Source organism: Protopterus annectens, chromosome 7.part0 (assembly GCF_019279795.1).
Source record: "Protopterus annectens isolate FY-2018-M chromosome 7.part0, PAN1.0, whole genome shotgun sequence".
NCBI classification, from domain to species: Eukaryota; Metazoa; Chordata; order Ceratodontiformes; family Protopteridae; genus Protopterus; species Protopterus annectens.
In genome coordinates, this window is record NC_056739.1 from 37,936,057 (window position 1) to 37,955,958 (window position 19,902).

The 19,902-nt window shown below is 42.1% G+C and overlaps 1 protein-coding gene across 1 annotated transcript in view; it reads right to left on the reverse strand.

The window, feature by feature from the left end:
* Nucleotides 1–19,902, reverse strand: part of SARS1 (seryl-tRNA synthetase 1) — a 423,834-nt gene that overhangs the window by 324,827 nt on the left and 79,105 nt on the right. Inside the window, exon 6 of the mRNA XM_044076473.1 lies at nt 9,179–9,334. Within this exon, the coding sequence (XP_043932408.1) occupies nt 9,179–9,334 (156 nt within the window). The remainder of the gene's footprint in view (nt 1–9,178; nt 9,335–19,902) is intronic.

Sequence of the window (19,902 nt, forward strand, 5' to 3'; positions counted from 1 at the left end):
TTTGAACTCTAGTCTCCATTCTTGCGTAACAATGTTAACATGGTCCACAATGCAGCCATCTGCTACAAGGGACACTGCTAAATATCCTCTTAAGATGGCAGTGTGCGCATGCAGATACAGCGGCAGTGTGCGCATGCAGATACCGCAGCAGTGTTTAGATGGCAGTGTGCACATGCAGATACCACAGCAGTGTTTAGACAGCAGTGTGCGCATGTAGATACTGTAGCAGTGTATGGTGCTGTAGTCAGTCCTGCTGTGCACTGTCGGTATCTTTCACCAAGCCTTCTGGTATATTGTCACTGTAAAAGGGGGAGCTCAGTGCTGTCCTGCTGTACTCCATTTACATGAAGTAACACCCTCACTCAAACACATTCTGTGCCATCTTAAATGGCGAATGGCATGCAATGCTATCTAATCTCTAAGGGAAGCATCACCTTTTCTGCTACCTTTATAAAGAAAATGGTGCACAGCCTGGAATGCAATGCTGTACACTCCATACATGAAGCACCACCCCCCCCCTCCACCAAACACTTTCTATGTGGTCTTTATATAATATCTCCAGCACCCCTCAGCATCTCGGATGTAATTTTTCATCTGTAGTAGCAGTAACATATTGCTGTACCTCTGCACCTCACTTGCTACCACTTCTGAACAAGGTGTGCTAAACTTATTCCCTCCAGTACAGCCCTTTTGAGTGTGTGCACCTTTAACTCCCAGTGGGTGTGGCTTGAGCCTTTAAAAAATGAAGTTATCACCTTACAGTTCTAACACAAGATCATAGGAAGTTAATAGGCTAATGACCCGGAGGCCTTTATTAGCCTAACCAAGAGTTTAGCCACTGTTTAGACAAGTCACCCAAAGCCCCTGTCCAGCAGGGACACAGGTGGAATTCCAGGAGGGTGCATTTTCTGTTTTCCATCCAGTTATCCAGGTTGCGCTTAAAAGGGATAATGAGGTACTCTGCTTGACATGGAGCGGGAGTTTATTCCACAGATGGGGGGAGTCTCTGGGACACAAACCTGTCCCTCCCATAAGTCCTACTAATGTCACAGACTAGGTTGAGGTTGCGCGTGCGGGTTACTTGAGTGGAGCTTGACTTGCTGATATGCAGCAGTCTCATCAAGGCGGGGTCTGAGATTGCTCTGCATGCCAAAGGTCACCTCTGAGGAGTTTATATGAAACTGAGTAGAGGGACAGGGCTTTTAGCCTATCTGTGTAGGGTAGATGTTTGAGGCCTTGGATTCTTCTGGTGAGGAACGTCTGTGGTCTCTCTAACTGCTGCATGTGCTTTGCGAGGTACATGCTAAAGGGGGCTTTGTACTCAATAACTGGCCTTATAAGGGAAGACGGTATGACCTCCTTGCCCCTGGATGAGATACCCTTACTTATGAGGTGGGCAGTGTAGAAAGCTTTCTGTACAATGGAAGCAACATTGTGGCCAAAAGTCGGGTTGCTATCAACCTGGGTGCCCAAATCCTCAAGACTAACTTTGTGCTTAGGATGTTATCAACATATGTGGGGATGTCACTCTCTCCAAAGGGGATAATGCATTTTTTGGCATTCAGCTTGAGGCCATGTTTCTGGGAGCAGTCATTTGTTTGGGGGAGAATCTCTTGGAGGACATCCACATCACTTGGGAATTGATGATAGTGTCCAGCTTGCAGTCATCTGCAAACCTGGTCAGCCATAGCCCACTGGTTTTGGCCTGCACCTCAGAGAGGGATATCCTGCATAACAGAGGCTCCAAGACCGATCCCTGGGGTATGCCGCTCATTATGAGTCTACTGCTTGAGGTGGCGTCCTCCACTTTGATTAGGTGGGTTTCATCAGTGAGCCAGTTTGATACCCATCTAGTAATATATGGACTGATGCCTAGTTGATGCTGAGTTTATCTATTATGCCCAAGTGGGGAATAGTGTTGATGGCTTTGGCCAGGTAATGGTAAGCCGTGTGCACCATCTTCCCTCGTCCATGGCTCTGGTGACTGTCTCAAAGTCGTCGACTAGATTTAACAGACAAGACCTCCCCCTTGACACAGCCAAACTGTGTGGGGTCAAGTGTTTGGAGGTTGCCAATATCCTTGTTAATGAGCTCCACAATAATCCAATTCCATAGCCTTGCAGATCAGGCTAGTTAGGATGATTGGTCTATCATTTCCTGGAATGGTGGATGCTCCACCTGTGTGTAAAGAGATGACAGTGGCTGTCCTTCACTCAGCTGGGACAAAGACGGTATTCAGGCTTTGGTTGAATAGGGTGCCTAATGGTACTGCAAGTTCATGCCCGAGTTCATGTAGGATAAAGCCTGGGATGTTATCGGGTCCCATGGAGGCTGTATTGTTTGCCTTTGAGAGGGCAGTAATGAACTGCACCCTAGATAAGGGGTGGGGGCGGGTACTGGAGATGTCCTGATTTACTGATGGGGGGACAGAGGGGTGAAGTTTCGCTGAATCTGTCAGCCATTAGGTTGGCTGCATCTACAGCATTTGTCTATGTGGTGTCCTTGACCATCAGTTCTGAACAGATCTAGGTGCTTCCTTTGAGATTGCGGACATATGTGAAGAAGGTCTTGTCATTGTCTCTAGTAGATGTGGCCAATTTGGACTCGAAGTTTGCTTTAGAGGATTTCACTAGTGCTCTTATTTGCTTGTTCAGGCTAATGTGAGATTGCTTCCAATTGGGCACCTGCTCCTCCTTGATCTGGAGAGCAATTTTTTCCCTTTTGTTATATAGTTTATTTGTTGCAGATGTCCACCAGACAAGTTTACTCTTCCTTGCAAAGGATGATTTTGTCCTGTCAGGTATTTCTGATTCCATGCATCTATGCAAGTCCTCATATAGTACTTTGGTGTAGATCTGGACATTGGTGCCAATTCCTACAGAGGGGGAGGGGGCTGTGAAGCTGTTTATACTATCCCTCAGGAGGTTGTAATCCGCTTTGAAGTTTTTTGTTTGACCCTAGCTAGAGGGGGTCAAGGGAGATGCTGACTTTGAAAATGACCGCTTTATGGTCAGATCTTACCAGGGAGGATGATACTGTAGGGGTGCTGCAGTGGTTACTCATATTGGTTAACACCAAGTCCAAGATATTATCACCTCTTGTGGGGGTATTGACTAGCTGTTCCAAGGCATTTGCATTGATTAAAAAAAAAAAATCTCTGGACATTTGCGTTTTGGCATGAGTAGTTTTTCCAATCTACAGTTGGGTAGTTAAGGTCATCCAGGATCAGGGTAAAGGGATGAATCATGATAGATTCAAAGAGGTCCAGATAGGTGGAGTGGGCATCTTGAAACAAAATTGGTGGCCTGTAGATAGCTATGAATTGAATAGGGGTCTTGCCAATGGTTAACTGCACCTGGAGTGTCTCCTGTGTGTCATAATATTTAACCAGCCTGGAGGTGTGTGTGTGTGTCTCTTTAATATATATTGAAACTCCACCTTCTATGGTTTTGCTGCCCACAGTTTGGGGTCTGAATGTATGATAGGATGAGTAACCTGGTAAGGCTGGGGTGCTCTCCGCAGCTTTGAACCAGGTTTCTGTGTCCCACAAATGTCAGCGTCTTCCAGAGTTAAGAATGCTTGCAATGAGTGCAGTTTCATGTTTAGACTCCTAGCATTTAGCAGCATGACCTTTAATTTGCATTTTGTTGAAATTTTTGTGTTGTTTATCGACCTCAGGACTTTTCCTAAAAAAGGCACTATGGGGTAGGAAAGTGACTTTGTCAGAATCCTGAAGCCCAAGTGAGAAAGATGCAGGCCATCTCGAGCAAAGCATCATGGTCTGTCAATCATATCTTCCCAGGCTGTCAGGTACTGGATCCCCCTGTAATGACATCAGAAACTAAGCCAATTGTTAAAGTCAATCATTTTCTGTTTGTATTGAGGCATTCAGCGAGCTAAATCATGTCTCTCTTCATATAGTCCAAGGAGGTACGTCTCAAGTTGTTCACGCCAACATGGACTACTATAGAGTCCTAACAGTACCTGTTGCTGAAAGACTTGAGTGCGTGTGTGATATGGTGGATTCTGGCACCTGACAGACAATTAACCGTGACTTCCTCCTTATCCAGCCTGGTGACAGGCATATCTGTGTGTCTCACAATGGAGTCTCTTATGACTAATATGTTGGGTTTATGGTTAGGCCTTTGTGGTTGCGAGACACAGGTGTGTGAACTATGTGTGGTATGTGGTGTGGAGGGTTGTGGAGTTCACACAAATGTTACTATAAAACTGTAAATGGCAAACTATTCAGGATATATTAATCTTTATACCGGTGGCATCCATTTAAGTCTGATGCTTTAAACTGGATTTTATAAGCCAAAATAAAAGCAGTGAAAATTAATTTTGTAATGCTGTATAAATAGCTTATGACATCTGAGCAACTACTCAAGCAAGACACGTACTGACAGCAGGATTGTCTTCATACAGTTATGAGCTGTCACAGGAGGTTATGCAGTTCTGTCTGTTATCTGAATGCTGACATGTTTATTTTGGATTTTTTTTAAATAATTTCACAAAAAAACGGTAATTTACATGTTTGTTTCTCTCAGCAGAACTCCATGATGGCTCCACTGCTCTTGTCCATGTCTGCCCATTTGTTTCATCAGGAGATGACCAGCCATCCCCAGGTTGGACGAGAGCCCTAGACCTCCTATGTTCCTGTCTGGGGTCCACTTATTACACCATTTGTTTCCCAGGGACTAGCCTAACTGTCCAGCAGGACAGCTACTCTTCCCAGTTGGAACAAAGCAGCCCCACCCTTGCTGTGGCTGAAGTCCACTTCAGTGCTGACCGCTTCAAGGACGACGGCTCTGCACTCTATCAGCTACACGCATGCATAAAGTAGTGCATGTTCACAGGTGCAATACTTACTGTGTCCACTACATGTCACCCAAATGGTGAGTCAAGAGCCCCTCCCCCAAAAATATGGGTGAATTGACAGCAGCAGTTCTCTCTCATCAAGGCTGCTTGTGTTGTAATCAGGACTTTATCCCTCTATGCCATGGAGCTGGCAAATGTTTTCATTATTTTGTATTTAAAAAAAATCTGTTATCACAACCCCAAAAAGAAATCATGCTTGTTCTGTTTTTTCTTACATTTACCACAGAAGTCTACTAATAAGTACCATATGAGATCAAGACTCTAGAAAGATTGAAAAAAAAGTTCTTACATAATTATAAAAGTATAAGACTGCATTACTTAACAGTGGATATTTTGTTCCAGTCTTAAACACCTTAGAGGTAAATGACTTTACAGTCTAGTTGCTCAGCACTTGCACAGTACTACTTCCAGATTTATTTCACTATTGATTGAAAAAGATCCTCTATGACATATACAATCTTTTTTAATCAATAGTGAAGTAAATCTGGAATGCTCAAATGTGCATAATATTTCAAAACATGTTTTATCATCTGAAGAGGAATCATTGTTGAATAAAGGTCTTGATTTTATCCCGTTTTTTTTTTTTTTTTTTTTTTTTGAGGATGAAAGCATTTTTGTTTCTGATATATCTTTTTGTAGAAAGATTAATCTAAAATTGTTTTTCGGCCAACAGGATCATTCTCAGTGATCTACTGATTTCAGATTCCACAAATCTAATTTCAGTCCACCCATGGACAAACATGTTGCCATTTTCCAACAGGCAGTGATTAAAGATGTGCATGACCATTTAGGCTCCTTAAATATCATTAGACATAATTTGACAAAGGCGGAACAAAAAGCTCTCATGGATCTTAGGGCTAACACTGATATTTCCATTTTATCAGCAGACAAGGGAGGGGCAGTGGTGGTCATGGACTCCAGTTATTACTGGGCCGAGGGAAGTAGACAACTGTCCAACCCTCATCATTATATGAACATGCCCACTGACCCCACTCCAAACTTTAAAAAATAAATTGACAATTTTTTGCAGGAAGCTGTTGAGGAGGGAATTATCAGTGTTAAGACCAAACAATTAATGGTCAATGATCCAGGTAAACAATATCTGTACCTATTGCCCAAAATTCACAAATCTTTGAATACGCCACCAGGCAGGCCTATTGTTTCAGGCATAGGCTCCCTCACAGAGCCATTGTCGGCATTGTTGACAGAATATTTAAACTGCTTTTGCCATATGTGAGAGCCAGATTAAAGGATACGACTGAATTTTTACAAATTGTTTCTGAGTCTCAATTGGAACCTCATTGGGTGATGTGCACCCTGGATATCAAATCACTCTACACCAGCATTCCACATTGGGCTGGATTAACAGCATTAGAATTTTGGCTAAATAAGACCAACATTTATAGTCCAGGTTTTTAGTAAGGACATGCTCAGGTATGACCGAGCATGTTCTTACTAAAAACGTCTTCTATTTTCAACACGAGTGCTACTGGCAAATTCAAGGCAACAGCAATGGGCCCATCTTTTGCCCCAATATATGCTGATTTATATATGGGATATGTGGAGGAGCACATCATATACAATGAACTACATAATCTGTATTTGCCAGAGATAGACATATGGAGATGATTTTTGGATGACTGTTGGCTTGTATGGAAAGGAGGCAGTGAATATCTGGAGGAATTCATTGAATATCTCAATGGAAACAAATGGGGGGCTGAATTTACAGTAAGTCATCACATAAATGAGATTCACTTAATGGTTGTTCTATCTACAGCATCAGGCAGACAACATGTTATGAACCACAGTTTACCGAAAATATCCACAATACAACAACCTGTTACATGCCACCAGTCTCCACCCCAAACATACCATTAATAACATTCCAAAATCCCAGTTTTTGCGTTTGAAGAGCATTTGCTCTTCACAGCAGGATCTTGCACAACCCCATCATGATTTAGCTAACAGATGTTTAGCTAGGGGATAAGGCAAACAGAATGTTACCTCGGCCATGCAATGGGCTAAAAAACAATCCAGGAACACTTTATTAGAATATAAACATCAACGTAGGAAGGACAACAAAGATACCTTGAGAATGGTCACCACATTTGGTAGAAGTACAGCACATCTTGTCGATGTTATTGACAAACACTGGAACATTTTGAAGAGCAATGAACAACTGGATGACCTTTTGAGGGACAAATGCCTATTTTCTTACAGGCGGGGCAAAACTTTAGGTTCCCATTTTTCTCACTACAAAAAAATCATACATCAGGATGCAATCTATCATCAAACAACACTGACTGGGGAGAAATTGATTGGTTCTTACCCATGCAGACATTGCACTTTCTGCAAACATGTTTTCAAAACAAAAACCTTTACCAGCAAAAACACTGGACAGGTGTACAACATTAACTGCTTTGCCAGCTGTGGAACAGATTGGGTTATATATTTAGCCACTTGCACTTGTCAAGCTTTCTATGTGGGCCATACGTCTAGACAATTTAGATTTTGAATGTCAGAACATCTAGGGGATATTAGGAATGCCAGAGCCACCAATGCTCTTTATAGACATTCACTGATTCATGATACAGCAAAAAATTTACTTTTACAGTCATTGACAAAATATCAGGCAATAAATAGATCCTTCAAAACAGGGTGGCATAATATATTAAACATGAAGGAAAGGAAATGGATTGTACCATTGGGTGGTCTATTCCCACCTGGATTAAATGATAAATTGTAACATTTTCCCTTTATATCATGAGTTGGATACCATTGGGTATGATTCAGTACTCTGTGGTTGATATCAAGAGTACAACAGTTCTTAAAACAAAAAAACAGAATATTAAAATATCAAGGAAAAGCATAAAGGGGAATAAAACAGTTATTCCATATTTATTTTTATGCTGTTCTACATTTTTTTTTTGTGCCTATTATTTGGTATCAGAAAAGTTTTTGTTTTGGACAGGAAATGATGTCATGGATACCTAATTAGATTAAGTATTTACTGCAGGGTTATTACCGCTATTTGAGCTGTACCACTGATGAAAGCTATATGCTGAAACCGATCTGGTTCCATAAATCTTCGTGCTTCCAAGGCGCTGGCTTTCTTTTTTCATGTTTGTTACAGTTTGTCTGGCCCGTGCACCTACCGTACTTGCTAGCCTGCCTCTCCTAAACTCTGCTGAAGACCGGAAAGGAGGGTACACAACCCACCAAATATTTCACTGCTATACCTGTGACTTGATGTCACTGCATACCCCCCATGTGTATGGGAGATATTAGAGGCACGACACAAAATCTACAGGTCAGAAAGACAACACTACACAGATGCATCTCTGTCTTCTATGGTCTACAACACTTGGTCATGTCTGGGGGAAATGCTGACTTGAACTTGGACACATGCTGCTTCGCTACTGGGGAAGCAAACGAACAATGTGGTACAGTCCTGCTGTACTACTTCTGGTGACCATTAAGTGGAAGACTGGCAACAAAACATTTTTTTGCTTGCTTAAACTACCTCTTTGAATTTGCTGTATATATTGCTATGCTTGGTGGCATCATGGCAGTTTCCCCATCATCCCTGTTATTAGGTGGGCCTTCCTTAATAAGAAGCTTTGATATACCCATATTAATCAATTTCATCTTTCGGTGTAATGCCACTGTAGGAAGAGCATGCAGATGCGTCTCAAAATCCACGGGCACATCACATGCTAGGACTCATGATCTCACTAAACGATCAGGTAGATTTTTGGGGGTACATCTTCAACAGTGTAAGACAGCCCTCAATTTGAAGGGAATGAGTTACTGTAGTAAACAAGCCACCACTTATTCTGATGCCTTAAAGTGGCTCTTTAATACAATGCAATGATGTAGGGGTAAAAGAAAAACACCACCATCTACCCACATGAAGTTAGACAGGATGAGAAACAGAAATAAAGAACAAATAAAATGAAGAGGCATTGCAATGCTGAAGCTTTGGTGGTGGTTAGCAGACTGAGGAAAAAGCACAAAAACAACAGACTGTTTGAACTCGGCAATTAAGTGAAACCACAAGCAAAACAAAGTTACACAGCAAGCTTTATTTGTAACACTTAAATATTGAAAATTATATTACACTACAAACTAAGTACTGAACATTTTGTACTTTCTAGTGTATAATACACATGCCACTTACTAAAAAGGAATAAGCAAAACCTCAGAAACCAGTAAAACAGACCTTAGATGGACTGTATGCACAACACAGGAAGGGCAGCATGTGCCTTACAGAACAGTAAGCCCAAATCTACCTTACCTTATAAAGTTCTTCATCAAACTGACTCAGCTGTGCCACTTCCTGCATCACCTCTTTCCGCATGAAGAATGGCGTATAGAGAGGGGTGTAACCTTGCACCGCGAGACAGCGCAAGGCATACTGTATCAGAGCTTGTTCAAGGAAAACTAGAGGACCCTGAGAAGCAAAGCACAAGTACAACTCAGCGAACCAGAAGGAGTAATCAGTCCTGACATACTGAATACAGAAACACACTAACAAGAACAAACCAGGCTAGTTATAAAAAGAAATTACCCTGGTAAACAAATTATAAATAAATGTATGTTAATCAGTACTGGCAAATTAAACATTTCAGGTTTAACCAGGTGAAATACAACCGCCCCCAAAAGTACAGAAATGTAAGCAATATCAGAGTAACTCAAATGAGTTATACTAACCCACTGCACATGTACTTTGTGCAATGCTGAAGGTTTACATCATTTCTACAGAGTCAACACTCATTAATTCTGAAAGACAAATGAAAAGGAGATGGAAATACTACGCCGGGGGTATGGCCTGCGCTGAAGCAGTCACATTTGGCTTGGATGAAGTGTTTTTTGAGCTGCATTCTGAATTTGGACCAAGTGTTTATTCCCTTTAGGTCGATGTAGAGAACTTGCCAAAGAGCAAGTACCTGACAAAAGAATGCACGAGCTGTGCTGTGGAGTTTGGTTCTAGGCGTAATGAGAGTTGAGGTAGTTTGTGAGTAGAGTATTACTTGTGGGAGTGTTTTTTTTCCCCATGTTGTTTAGCTGCAAGGGAAGCAAATGCCTGGGGATAGAGCAGTTTACAGAGCTGGAATGCCAATAGTAGGGTAGATCAGTTAGCAAAGCTCACAGACACAAAAATGGTAGTCTGAAGGTGCAGGTGGTCTCTACGGAATGATTGTGTAGGTCAAGGATGGTTATAATCCTAGGTATCTGAAGGCCCAGGTGGTCTCTACGGAATAATTGTGTAGGTCAAGGACTGTTATAATCCTAGGTATCTGAAGGTGCAAGTGGTCTCTATGGAATGACTGTGTAGGTCAAGGATGGTTATAATCCTAGGTACCTGAAGGTGCAGGTTGTCTCTACGGAATGACTGTGTAGGTCAAGGATGGTAAGAGTCAGGCGCTTGGTGAATTTTCTGTGGAGTTTTAAAAAGCATTGTTTTAGTCTTGGATTGAGTAGTAGTTTATGAGCTATTGGTGGAGCTCATGTAAGCTTGATTTGAAGTTGGGTTGAAAGTTGGTTTGAGAATAACTTGACTAGTAAATGACCAACATACCTCTCAACCTCTTGGAGCAAGAAATCTGGACAAAACCATGAATAAAAGTGGCACAAAAGCCCCAAAACAGGGACAATTTTTAAATATTGCTCTTACAAACTTAGAAAGTTCACAGAATAACAGGTTTTGCATAAGCATGAATTTACTGAAGAGTATGAAGTCTGAAACTCCACTAATTTGCCAGAAAACCACAATTTTATAAAAACTGAGCAAAAAATATGACGCAAGAATCTGGACATTCTGCAAAAATCTGTACAGTTGGGAGGTATGAAATGACCAAGTTATCAAATCCTCATGGTACATCTTAAAATTCCTGAATTCCAATGTTGGAGTTTTCATTATGAAACAGACACACACAATTAAATATACAGGTGTACAACATATAAAAGGAGACTGGCAAAACACTGATGTCAAAATGCTGAAAATGCCAACACTGACATACCAATGTGCAGAGAACCCGGATCGGCACTGATATACCAATGCGCAGAGAACCAGGATCGGCACTGACATACCAGTGTGCAGAGAACCCGGATCAGCACTGACATACCAATGTGCAGAGAACTCAGATCGCACTGGCATACCAATGTGCAGAGAACCAGGATCGGCACTGAGATACCAATGTGCAGAGAACCAGGATCGGCACTGACATACCAATGTGCAGAGAATCAGGATCGGCACCGACATACCAATGTGCAGAGAATCAGGATCGGCACCGACATACCAATGTGCCGAGAACCAAGATCAGCACCGACATACCAATGCGCAGAGAACCAGGATTGGCACTGAGATACCAATGTGCAGAGAACCAGGATCCGCACTGGCACTGACATACCAATGCGCAGAGAATCAGGATCGGCACCGACATACCAATATGCAGAGAACCAGGATCGGCACTGACATACCAATGTGCCAAGAACCAGGATCGGCACTGACATACCAATGTGCAGAGAACCAGGATCGGCACCGATATACCAATGTGCAGAGAACCAGGATCGGCACTGACATACCAATGCGCAGAGAACCCGGATCAGTACTGACATACCAATGTGCCGAGAACCAGGATCGGCACTGACATACCAATGTGCCGAGAACCAGGATCGGCACTGACATACCAATGTGCCGAGAACCAGGATCGGCAATGACATACCAATGTGCCGAGAACCAGGATCGGCACTGACATACCAATGTGACGAGAACCAGGATCGGCACTGACATATCAATGTGCCAAGAACCAGGATCGGCACATGCAAAATTTTGTTTAAGAAAAAAAGACAAAACAACATTTTTGCAGAGGACAAGCCATCCTGCACTCACATCTCTGATAATTATATATACTAACTGGGAGATTGCGCACAAACTCCGGGTAAGGCCATATTCCCCAATCCTGGAAAAAGCGCCATCTTACACACCTGTCAATCAGCCACTTAGTTGACAGGAGGTTGACTAAACAGCCATCGACCACAGACATGACATAATACACTACTCCTGTGTGTGTGTATACACAAACACACACACTATACTGTGCCTCTAGTTTTGCATAATACACCTAATTATTATTATATTTTTCTGCCCCACCTCTCCCGTATATTAGAAATCTCACAATTTCATTTTTAATTAAAAAAGAAAATTTTAAGCATGTTCTCATAAGAAATTAGGTCACCCAAGACCGGATAGAAAGCTCTAAGAGTTGAGCAAAGAACATGAGGCCAGCTTATTGACAGCCATAGCATGTGCAAGTGGTTATTATCTGTATTCAAAATGCGATTTTCAGATACACAAAATGGTGTGTTAACATCTATGTCTGCGGTGTTACTATGCTGTAAGGCTAACTTTCTGAAACTGAGCGACAAAAGGCCATGCATGTTTGCCTGTTTCTATTACAAGATAAAAGTGCACTGCTAGCAGTCTAATTCTATCATCTGCAGAAGGTAAACTGGTCAAAAAGTGTCTGTGCAAGTACACAGCTAGTCTTACAAATCCTTCAGTTTAGCAAGATTAACATGAAGCAGTGAATGAGAACGTCGGGAATACTTTCTGCAAGCTGGAGAACATACAATAACCTAAAATCACATGTGGGTTACTTTTCTTGTAGTAACCTGGTTCACCTTCATTTAAGCGATGTGATGAATAAAAAAAAAATTTGACTTGAACGTACAAGTGCACAAGTTGCTGGCTGTACAGATGTGCGACATACTCAAACTATAATGTGCATGCACACTACTTTGAGTTCTCCAAAACGTTGGAAGATTTTACCTACAATGTATTCGATATGAATGTTATCGGGAATAACACTCCCTTGTAATATAATCACCATGATGGTTGCTGCTGCTAGTAAGAGAAAAAGGCAAATAGTTTTTTACGCCCCCCCCCTTCGCTTTGTAGTGTCCATTTTTTGTACGTTCATTTATTTATTTATTTATTTTAAATAGAGTTTCCATATCGTACATTAACAGAAGAATATCCGGGAACCAGACTTTTTTTTTACCGGTATATGCTCGATTTACAATGAGCACGCTGGTTGGGCTGACCATTCAGCAAGCTCGTTTTTGAAAGCTAATGGGCAGTCATTGTATAATAAGATTTTACTCTTCTCTGGGGGGGGTATATAGCTAGTACCCCAGAAGGCTTCAGTAGAAGACAAACATTTCCTTCAGTTTTGAGAAGCATCACAAAATGCCTTGTACGTCGTATGCCACAACAACGCAGGGGCTACATAAAACTGCCACAACAACGCAGGGGCTACATAAAACTGCCACAACAACGCAGGGGCTACATAAAACTGCCACAACAACGCAGGGGCTACATAAAACTGCCACAACAACGCAGGGGCTACATAAACCTGCCACAACAACGCAGGGGCTACATAAACCTGCCACAACAACGCAGGGGCTACATAAACCTGCCACAACAACGCAGGGGCTACATAAAACAGCAACCAAAACTCACAAGGCCTTCACAAAGAAAGCCTCACCTCACCCGTCCCACGTGGTCTTTTCTTTTGATTCTCCTCTGAAGGTCGACGTCAGCGGACGATCAAAGGCCGGCTGTAATGGTAGTTCAAAGTGAGGAGAGAAGCCAGTGTGGTCAGCATGGAGGCCTGCTGTAATGGCAGTTCAAAGTGAGGAGAGAAGCCAGTGTGGTCAGCATGGAGGCCTGCTGTAATGGCAGTTCAAAGTGAGGAGAGAAGCCAGTGTGGTCAGCATGGAGGCCTGCTGTAATGGTAGTTCAAAGTGAGGAAAGAAGCCAGTGTGGTCAGCATGGAGGCCTGCTGTAATGGTAGTTCAAAGTGAGGAGAGAAGCCAGTGTGGTCAGCATGGAGGCCTGCTGTAATGGTAGTTCAAAGTGAGGAGAGAAGCCAGTGTGGTCAGCATGGAGGCCTGCTGTAATGGCAGTTCAAAGTGAGGAGAGAAGCCAGTGTGGTCAGCATGGAGGCCTGCTGTAATGGTAGTTCAAAGTGAGGAGAGAAGCCAGTGTGGTCAGCATGGAGGCCTGCTGTAATGGCAGTTCAAAGTGAGGAGAGAAGCCAGTGTGGTCAGCATGGAGGCCTGCTGTAATGGCAGTTCAAAGTGAGGAGAGAAGCCAGTGTGGTCAGCATGGATGCCTGCTGTAATGGCAGTTCAAAGTGAGGAGAGAAGCCAGTGTGGTCAGCATGGAGGTCTGCTGTAATGGCAGTTCAAAGTGAGGAGAGAAGCCAGTGTGGTCAGCATGGAGGCCGGCTGTAATGGCAGTTCAAAGTGAGGAGAGAAGCCAGTGTGGTCAGCATGGGTGAAATCCCATGCATGAAACTTCAGATTCTCCCAACAGTCAAGGAAGCATACCATCTCTCACTCCTAGGAAATGCCCCCCATTTCAGGCTAACCCTGTGACTCTGCCTTAGTCATCATCCATCTAGTCAACTGGGTGGATAGGAAAGAAAGCCTCAGCCCTGAATAACTCTGCTTCAGGAATGACTTTGGTGGCCACTTCCCAGGACTAGGAATGGAAGGGCTCAAGACCAAGACAATTAGGTTAGGGGAAACTGAACACATAGGAATTCGCACACCCCCAACCTCCCAGCCCTCAAGCACTCTGAAAACAAAGAGGATATCCAAAAAGATGCATACAAAATTGACCTGACTGTAGCACATGCCCAAGTCAAACTAGCAAGCAAACTTTCAGGTAAAAATTGAAACCAACTGCACAAGAGTATGCAGAGACTTCCCCAACAGTCCCAGAGAGTTTTTTTTTAATCTGAATACAACATGTTAAGTGTTAGCAAGGTTGATGAGCTGAAATCAACAAACAGCAAAAAATAAATGGTAGGCAAAGGGGATGAGTGAACTTAAGTAGTCATCCTGCCTTCTTAAAAAGATGCAGAATAACAAGGTCTGATGAGAGATAATGACTGTTGCTGATGGAAAAGATGAGGACCCAACAAGATTATGTTAGACACAGTTGTACTGTGCCACACACTGAACTGTACAGGAACTCTTGCAGCAGAATAGTCCCAGGATGCCAAGTAAGACACCAGGGCCTTACCAAACCTCCAAATGTCTAAGAGCATACACACCTTAGCTTAAATTGGAGAAATATCCAATTATAAAAAGAGTGATACACAATTAAACACACCCCTAATTTTGGATATTAAAAAATATATATACACACACACGTTAAAATGTCAGGTTTTTGTGATGTATAAACATGAGACCACAATAAATAATTTCCAAACTATTCCCACCTTTAATGTGACCTATAACCTGTATAATTCAACTGAAAAAAAAATCTGTTAGGGGAAAAATATAAAAAATAAATGTACAATAAACTGGTTGCATAAGTGTGTATGCCCTTAAACTAATGCTTTGTTGAAGCACCTTTTGATTTAATTACAGCATTCAGTCGTCTTGAGTGGAAGTCTATCAGCATGGCACATCTTGACTTGGCAATATTTTCCCACTCTAACTTGCAAAAGCACTCCAATTCTGTCGGATTGTGAGACATCTCTTGTGCACAGCCCTCTTCAGGTCACCCCAAAGATTTTCTATTGGATTTAGGTCTGGGCTCTGGCTGAGCCATTACAAAATGTTAATTTTCTCCAGGTGAAGCTATTCTTTTTTGGTTTGGATGTATGCTTGGTGTCACTGTCGTGTTGAAAGGTGAAATTCCTCTTCATCTTCAGCTTTCTAACAGACGCCTGAAGGGTTTGGGCCAAAAGTGACTGGTATTTGGAACAGTTTAATTCCCTCCACCTTGACTACAGCCCCAGTTTCAGCTGAAAAGCAACCCCAAAGCATGATAATGCCACCACCATGCTTCACCATGGGAATGGTGTTCTTTTGGTGATGTGAAATGTTGTTTTTGTGCCAAATATTCCTTTTGGAATTGTGGCAAAAAAATTCAACCTTGGTTTCATCAGACCATAACACATTTGTCCACATGCCTTTGTGAGACTTGATGTGCTGTTTTGCAAAACTTAGCCAGGCCTGGATGTTTTTCTGTGTAAGAAAAGACTTCTGTCTTGCAATCCTACCCAATAGCCCAGACATATGGAGAATACAAGAGATCGTTACATGTAGTACACAACCAGTACTTGCCAGAAATTCATGCAGCTCCATCAGCATTGCTGTAGTTCTCTTGGTAGCCTCCCTGACCAGTTTTCATCTAGTCTTTTCATCAATTTTGGAGGGACATCTAGTTTTTTGCAACATCACTGTTGTCCCACATTTTCTCCACTTTTTGATGACCGTCTTCAGTGTTCCATAGTACATATCCAATGTTGTGGAAATTTTTTTGTTCCTTTCTCCTGACTGACACCTTTCAACAATGAGGTCTCTTTGATGCTTTGCAAGCTCTCTGCGAACCATGACTTTTGCTGTAGCAGGCAAATGAATAAATGTCAGGAAAATCCTACCAAGACAGCTGAACTTTATTTGGGGTTAATCAGAGTCTCTTTAATTGATGGCAGATGTGTACGCAAGAAGACGGAATGCTGTAATTAAAATCAAAAGGTGCTTCAACAAAGTATTAGCTTAAGGGTGTGCACACTTATGCAACCAGCTTATTCTACATTTTTTATATTTTTTCCCCTAACAGATTTGTTGTTCAACTGAACTGCACATGTTATAGGTCACATTAAAGGTGGGAAAAGTTTTTAAATGATTTATTGCGGTCTCGTTTTTTTATATCACAAAAAACTGGCATTTTAACAGGAGTATGTACAATTTTTATATCCACATCTATCTAAACTCTCTTGTTGTTATAATCATATTGCAAGATTTGCCACAGGCCTGCCCTACAAAACCCATCACTGTACTAATCTTCAGAACCTAGGTTGGATAGAACTACCAAATCTACTTCTACAGAAGCAACTTATTATTGCTTACAAAATACTCTCTCAACCTGAAAACACTCCCGGCCTGTCTGGAATAATTACCCCTTATACCAACCTAAATAGACTAAGATCATCTCACAGATTACTCGCACAGACAATCAAATCCTGTAACTCAGGAGGTGACTCTCTGTTTTCAAACACAGTGGGTAAAATATGGAACTCTCTTCCACCTAGTCTCACCGAATCAACCTCCCTAAATACTTTCAGAACTGGCCTCTCCCACCACTTCAAATCCCACTGGCTTTGCCAATGTTCTAATCCAGACTAACCCATAGCTCTCCCTCAACCTCCTCAGTGAAATTACTATCCTCCTAGGCCTCAAGCCATCTACTCTCCCGCTGAAACTAACTACTTGTAGGTTTGTTTCTTATAATAATTGTTCACTGTACATCCTAATGTAACTTTTTCTTACCTGTGTATACTAACTATATGATGCTTTGTTTTTCTCTTTATAATTGTTATTGTACATACTAATGTAACTTTTTTTTCTTCCCTGGGTATTTAGTGCATAACTACAATCGTATGTTAGCTGTCAAACATTGTTGTAACCTACTATGTACTATTAGAACTTTTTGTAACCTACTATGTACTATTGGAGCTTTTCTCCCCGGGCCCCCGCTGAAAATGGACATGTGTCCAGTCGGACTTTCCCGGTCAACAAATGTAAAATAAATAAAATAAAATAAATAAATAAAATAAACATAGGCATGGACACAAGTATAAAATTATACTGTACGTGTGTGTACACACAAACACACACAAAGACATTCATATACACATACAGTGGATATAAAAAGCAGCCAAAACAGGAAGTCCTGCAGGTGGTTTTGGGGTGCCCCCCTGAAGCAGCTCACAATCCCTTGTGGTTTTGGGGTGCCCACCTGAAGCAGCTCACAATCCCTTGTCTGGGTATCAGACACGCAAGAACCCAAGTTAAAGTGCTCCATCATTCTAACTATAGTTTCACCAAAAGACAGTTCCTCAAAAAGAGACTCAAGACTAACGGACTCTTTCATCAGAAATGTTTAGTCAAAGGTGAAGATATCTGCGAAGAGCAAGTAAGGACCCAACATCAGGGTGAATCCTCATCTGAGGAATCGGGCTCCCTGGTCCAGAAGTTAAAGTCCAAGGAGCAGTAGGCACAGAAATCCCTTGGGGAGACTTCAGGGCCATTAAGGCATTAAAGACGTCCCGAGTAAACTCCTGTCATTCCCGCTGATATGTGTGTGTGTGTGTGTGTGTATATATATATATATATATATATATATATATATATATATATATATATATATATATATATATATATATATATATATATATATATATGCGTGCATGTATATATTGTGAAGACTGGTAGAGATGGGTGAAGGCTGCCAGCCTGGCCTGATAGACTTGTGCAGATAATTCTATCATTTGTAAATATGAAAGTTGAACTTAAAACAGTGTAGCAACATTGCCATCTGCTGTAAAGAAAGCTAAGTCAATCATTTCTTGCTGGTCCTTGGAAATTAAAATTATTTCATCACTGCCTTTGAAATTTTACAGGTCGGCTCCAGTCCGGCTAGATGAAGGCTTCCTGCCCATCGTTTTAAGGCTAAAGTTAATGACCAGAATTTACATATGGAATGTCCTTTATTGCTCTAAGTGCAAAAAAATGTAAATGCAGTTTCTGTCAGCCTGTGAACACCGGGAAGGTGTAAAAGATTATGTAATATTTAGCAGAACTGGAGTTTCAATTCAGTGAGAACAAGAGATTAAGCATTTTTGTCTGAACATCCAACTCAGCACTCTGCCTGTTGTCTTAAGTAAATTATCTTAGAAGTATGTTTTCCTGTAGAAATAGCTAGGACTATAAATAATAGACTAAGTGTTTTTTCTGTGATATCAGAACTTTACTACTGTGCTAATTTAAGTATTTTTGTGTGATATCTGAACTCTTGACTAGCACTGACTGTGCAGTAGAAAGTACTGTCTTGTAGTTTTAGTTAATTATTATTAAATATTTTAAAACCTTTTTACTGTGGCTGTTTTTGTGTAGAGATAAGTTAAGCTCTTAAGTACATTGCATATTTATAGAGAGTTTACTGTCCAGGTCACTCCAGATAAGCTTTGACTGTTTAGTCACATCTACCGATTGGATAATAATATTGCACAGTAATAATTGGACACCCTTTTAAGGGCCTTTGAGTAGCTGATAATTATTAGTGGGTGGTGGCAGCTGGTACTACTGTATAGTCTGGGTAAAAGGGGCACAGCTGGAGAACCTGTGCCTGCTTTCCCCAGAAGTGTGTGTGTGTGTGTGTGTGTGTGTGTGTGTGTGTGTGTGTGTGTGTGTGTGTGTATCTGGCGTGTGTGTATCTGTGGCGTGTGTGTGTATCTGGCGTGTGTGCGTGTGTGTACTCTGGCGTGTGTCAATATCGCTGTGGCGTGTGTGTATATCTGGTGTGTGTGTATCTGGCGTGTGTGTGTGTATCTGTGGCGTGTGTGTGTATATGCAGCGTGTGTGTGTATCTGTGGCGTGTGTGTGTATATCTGTGGCGTGTGTGAGTGTGTGTGTATACTGTGGCGTGTGTGAGTGTGTGTGTATACGCGCGTGTGTGTGTGTGTGTGTATCTGTAGCGTGTGTGAGTGTGTGTGTGTATACGCGCGTGTGTGAGTGTGTGTGTATACGCGCGTGTGTGAGTGTGTGTGTGTATACGCGCGTGTGTGTGTGTATACGCGCGTGTGTGAGTGTGTGTGTATACGCGCGTGTGTGAGTGTGTGTGTATACGCGCGTGTGTGAGTGTGTGTGTATACGCGCGTGTGTGAGTGTGTGTGTGTGCACGCGCGAGTCAGCTATTTGGGCAGGGACACGAAGCAATGGTTGGACAGAGGGTGCTGGAGATTTTAGCTTGCCAACTAGGCTGAGATCTAGACCCTATAGCTGTGCCACTGGGGACCTAGGGAGCAAGAGAGCGACCAGCCCCGGACTGACTGATCTCTGTATGCTCTTAAGGGAAATTGCACTTTACTGTGTGTATTTGTTATCCTTTCCTCATATACGAGATGCCCTCTTAAGGGGCGAAATTGGGGG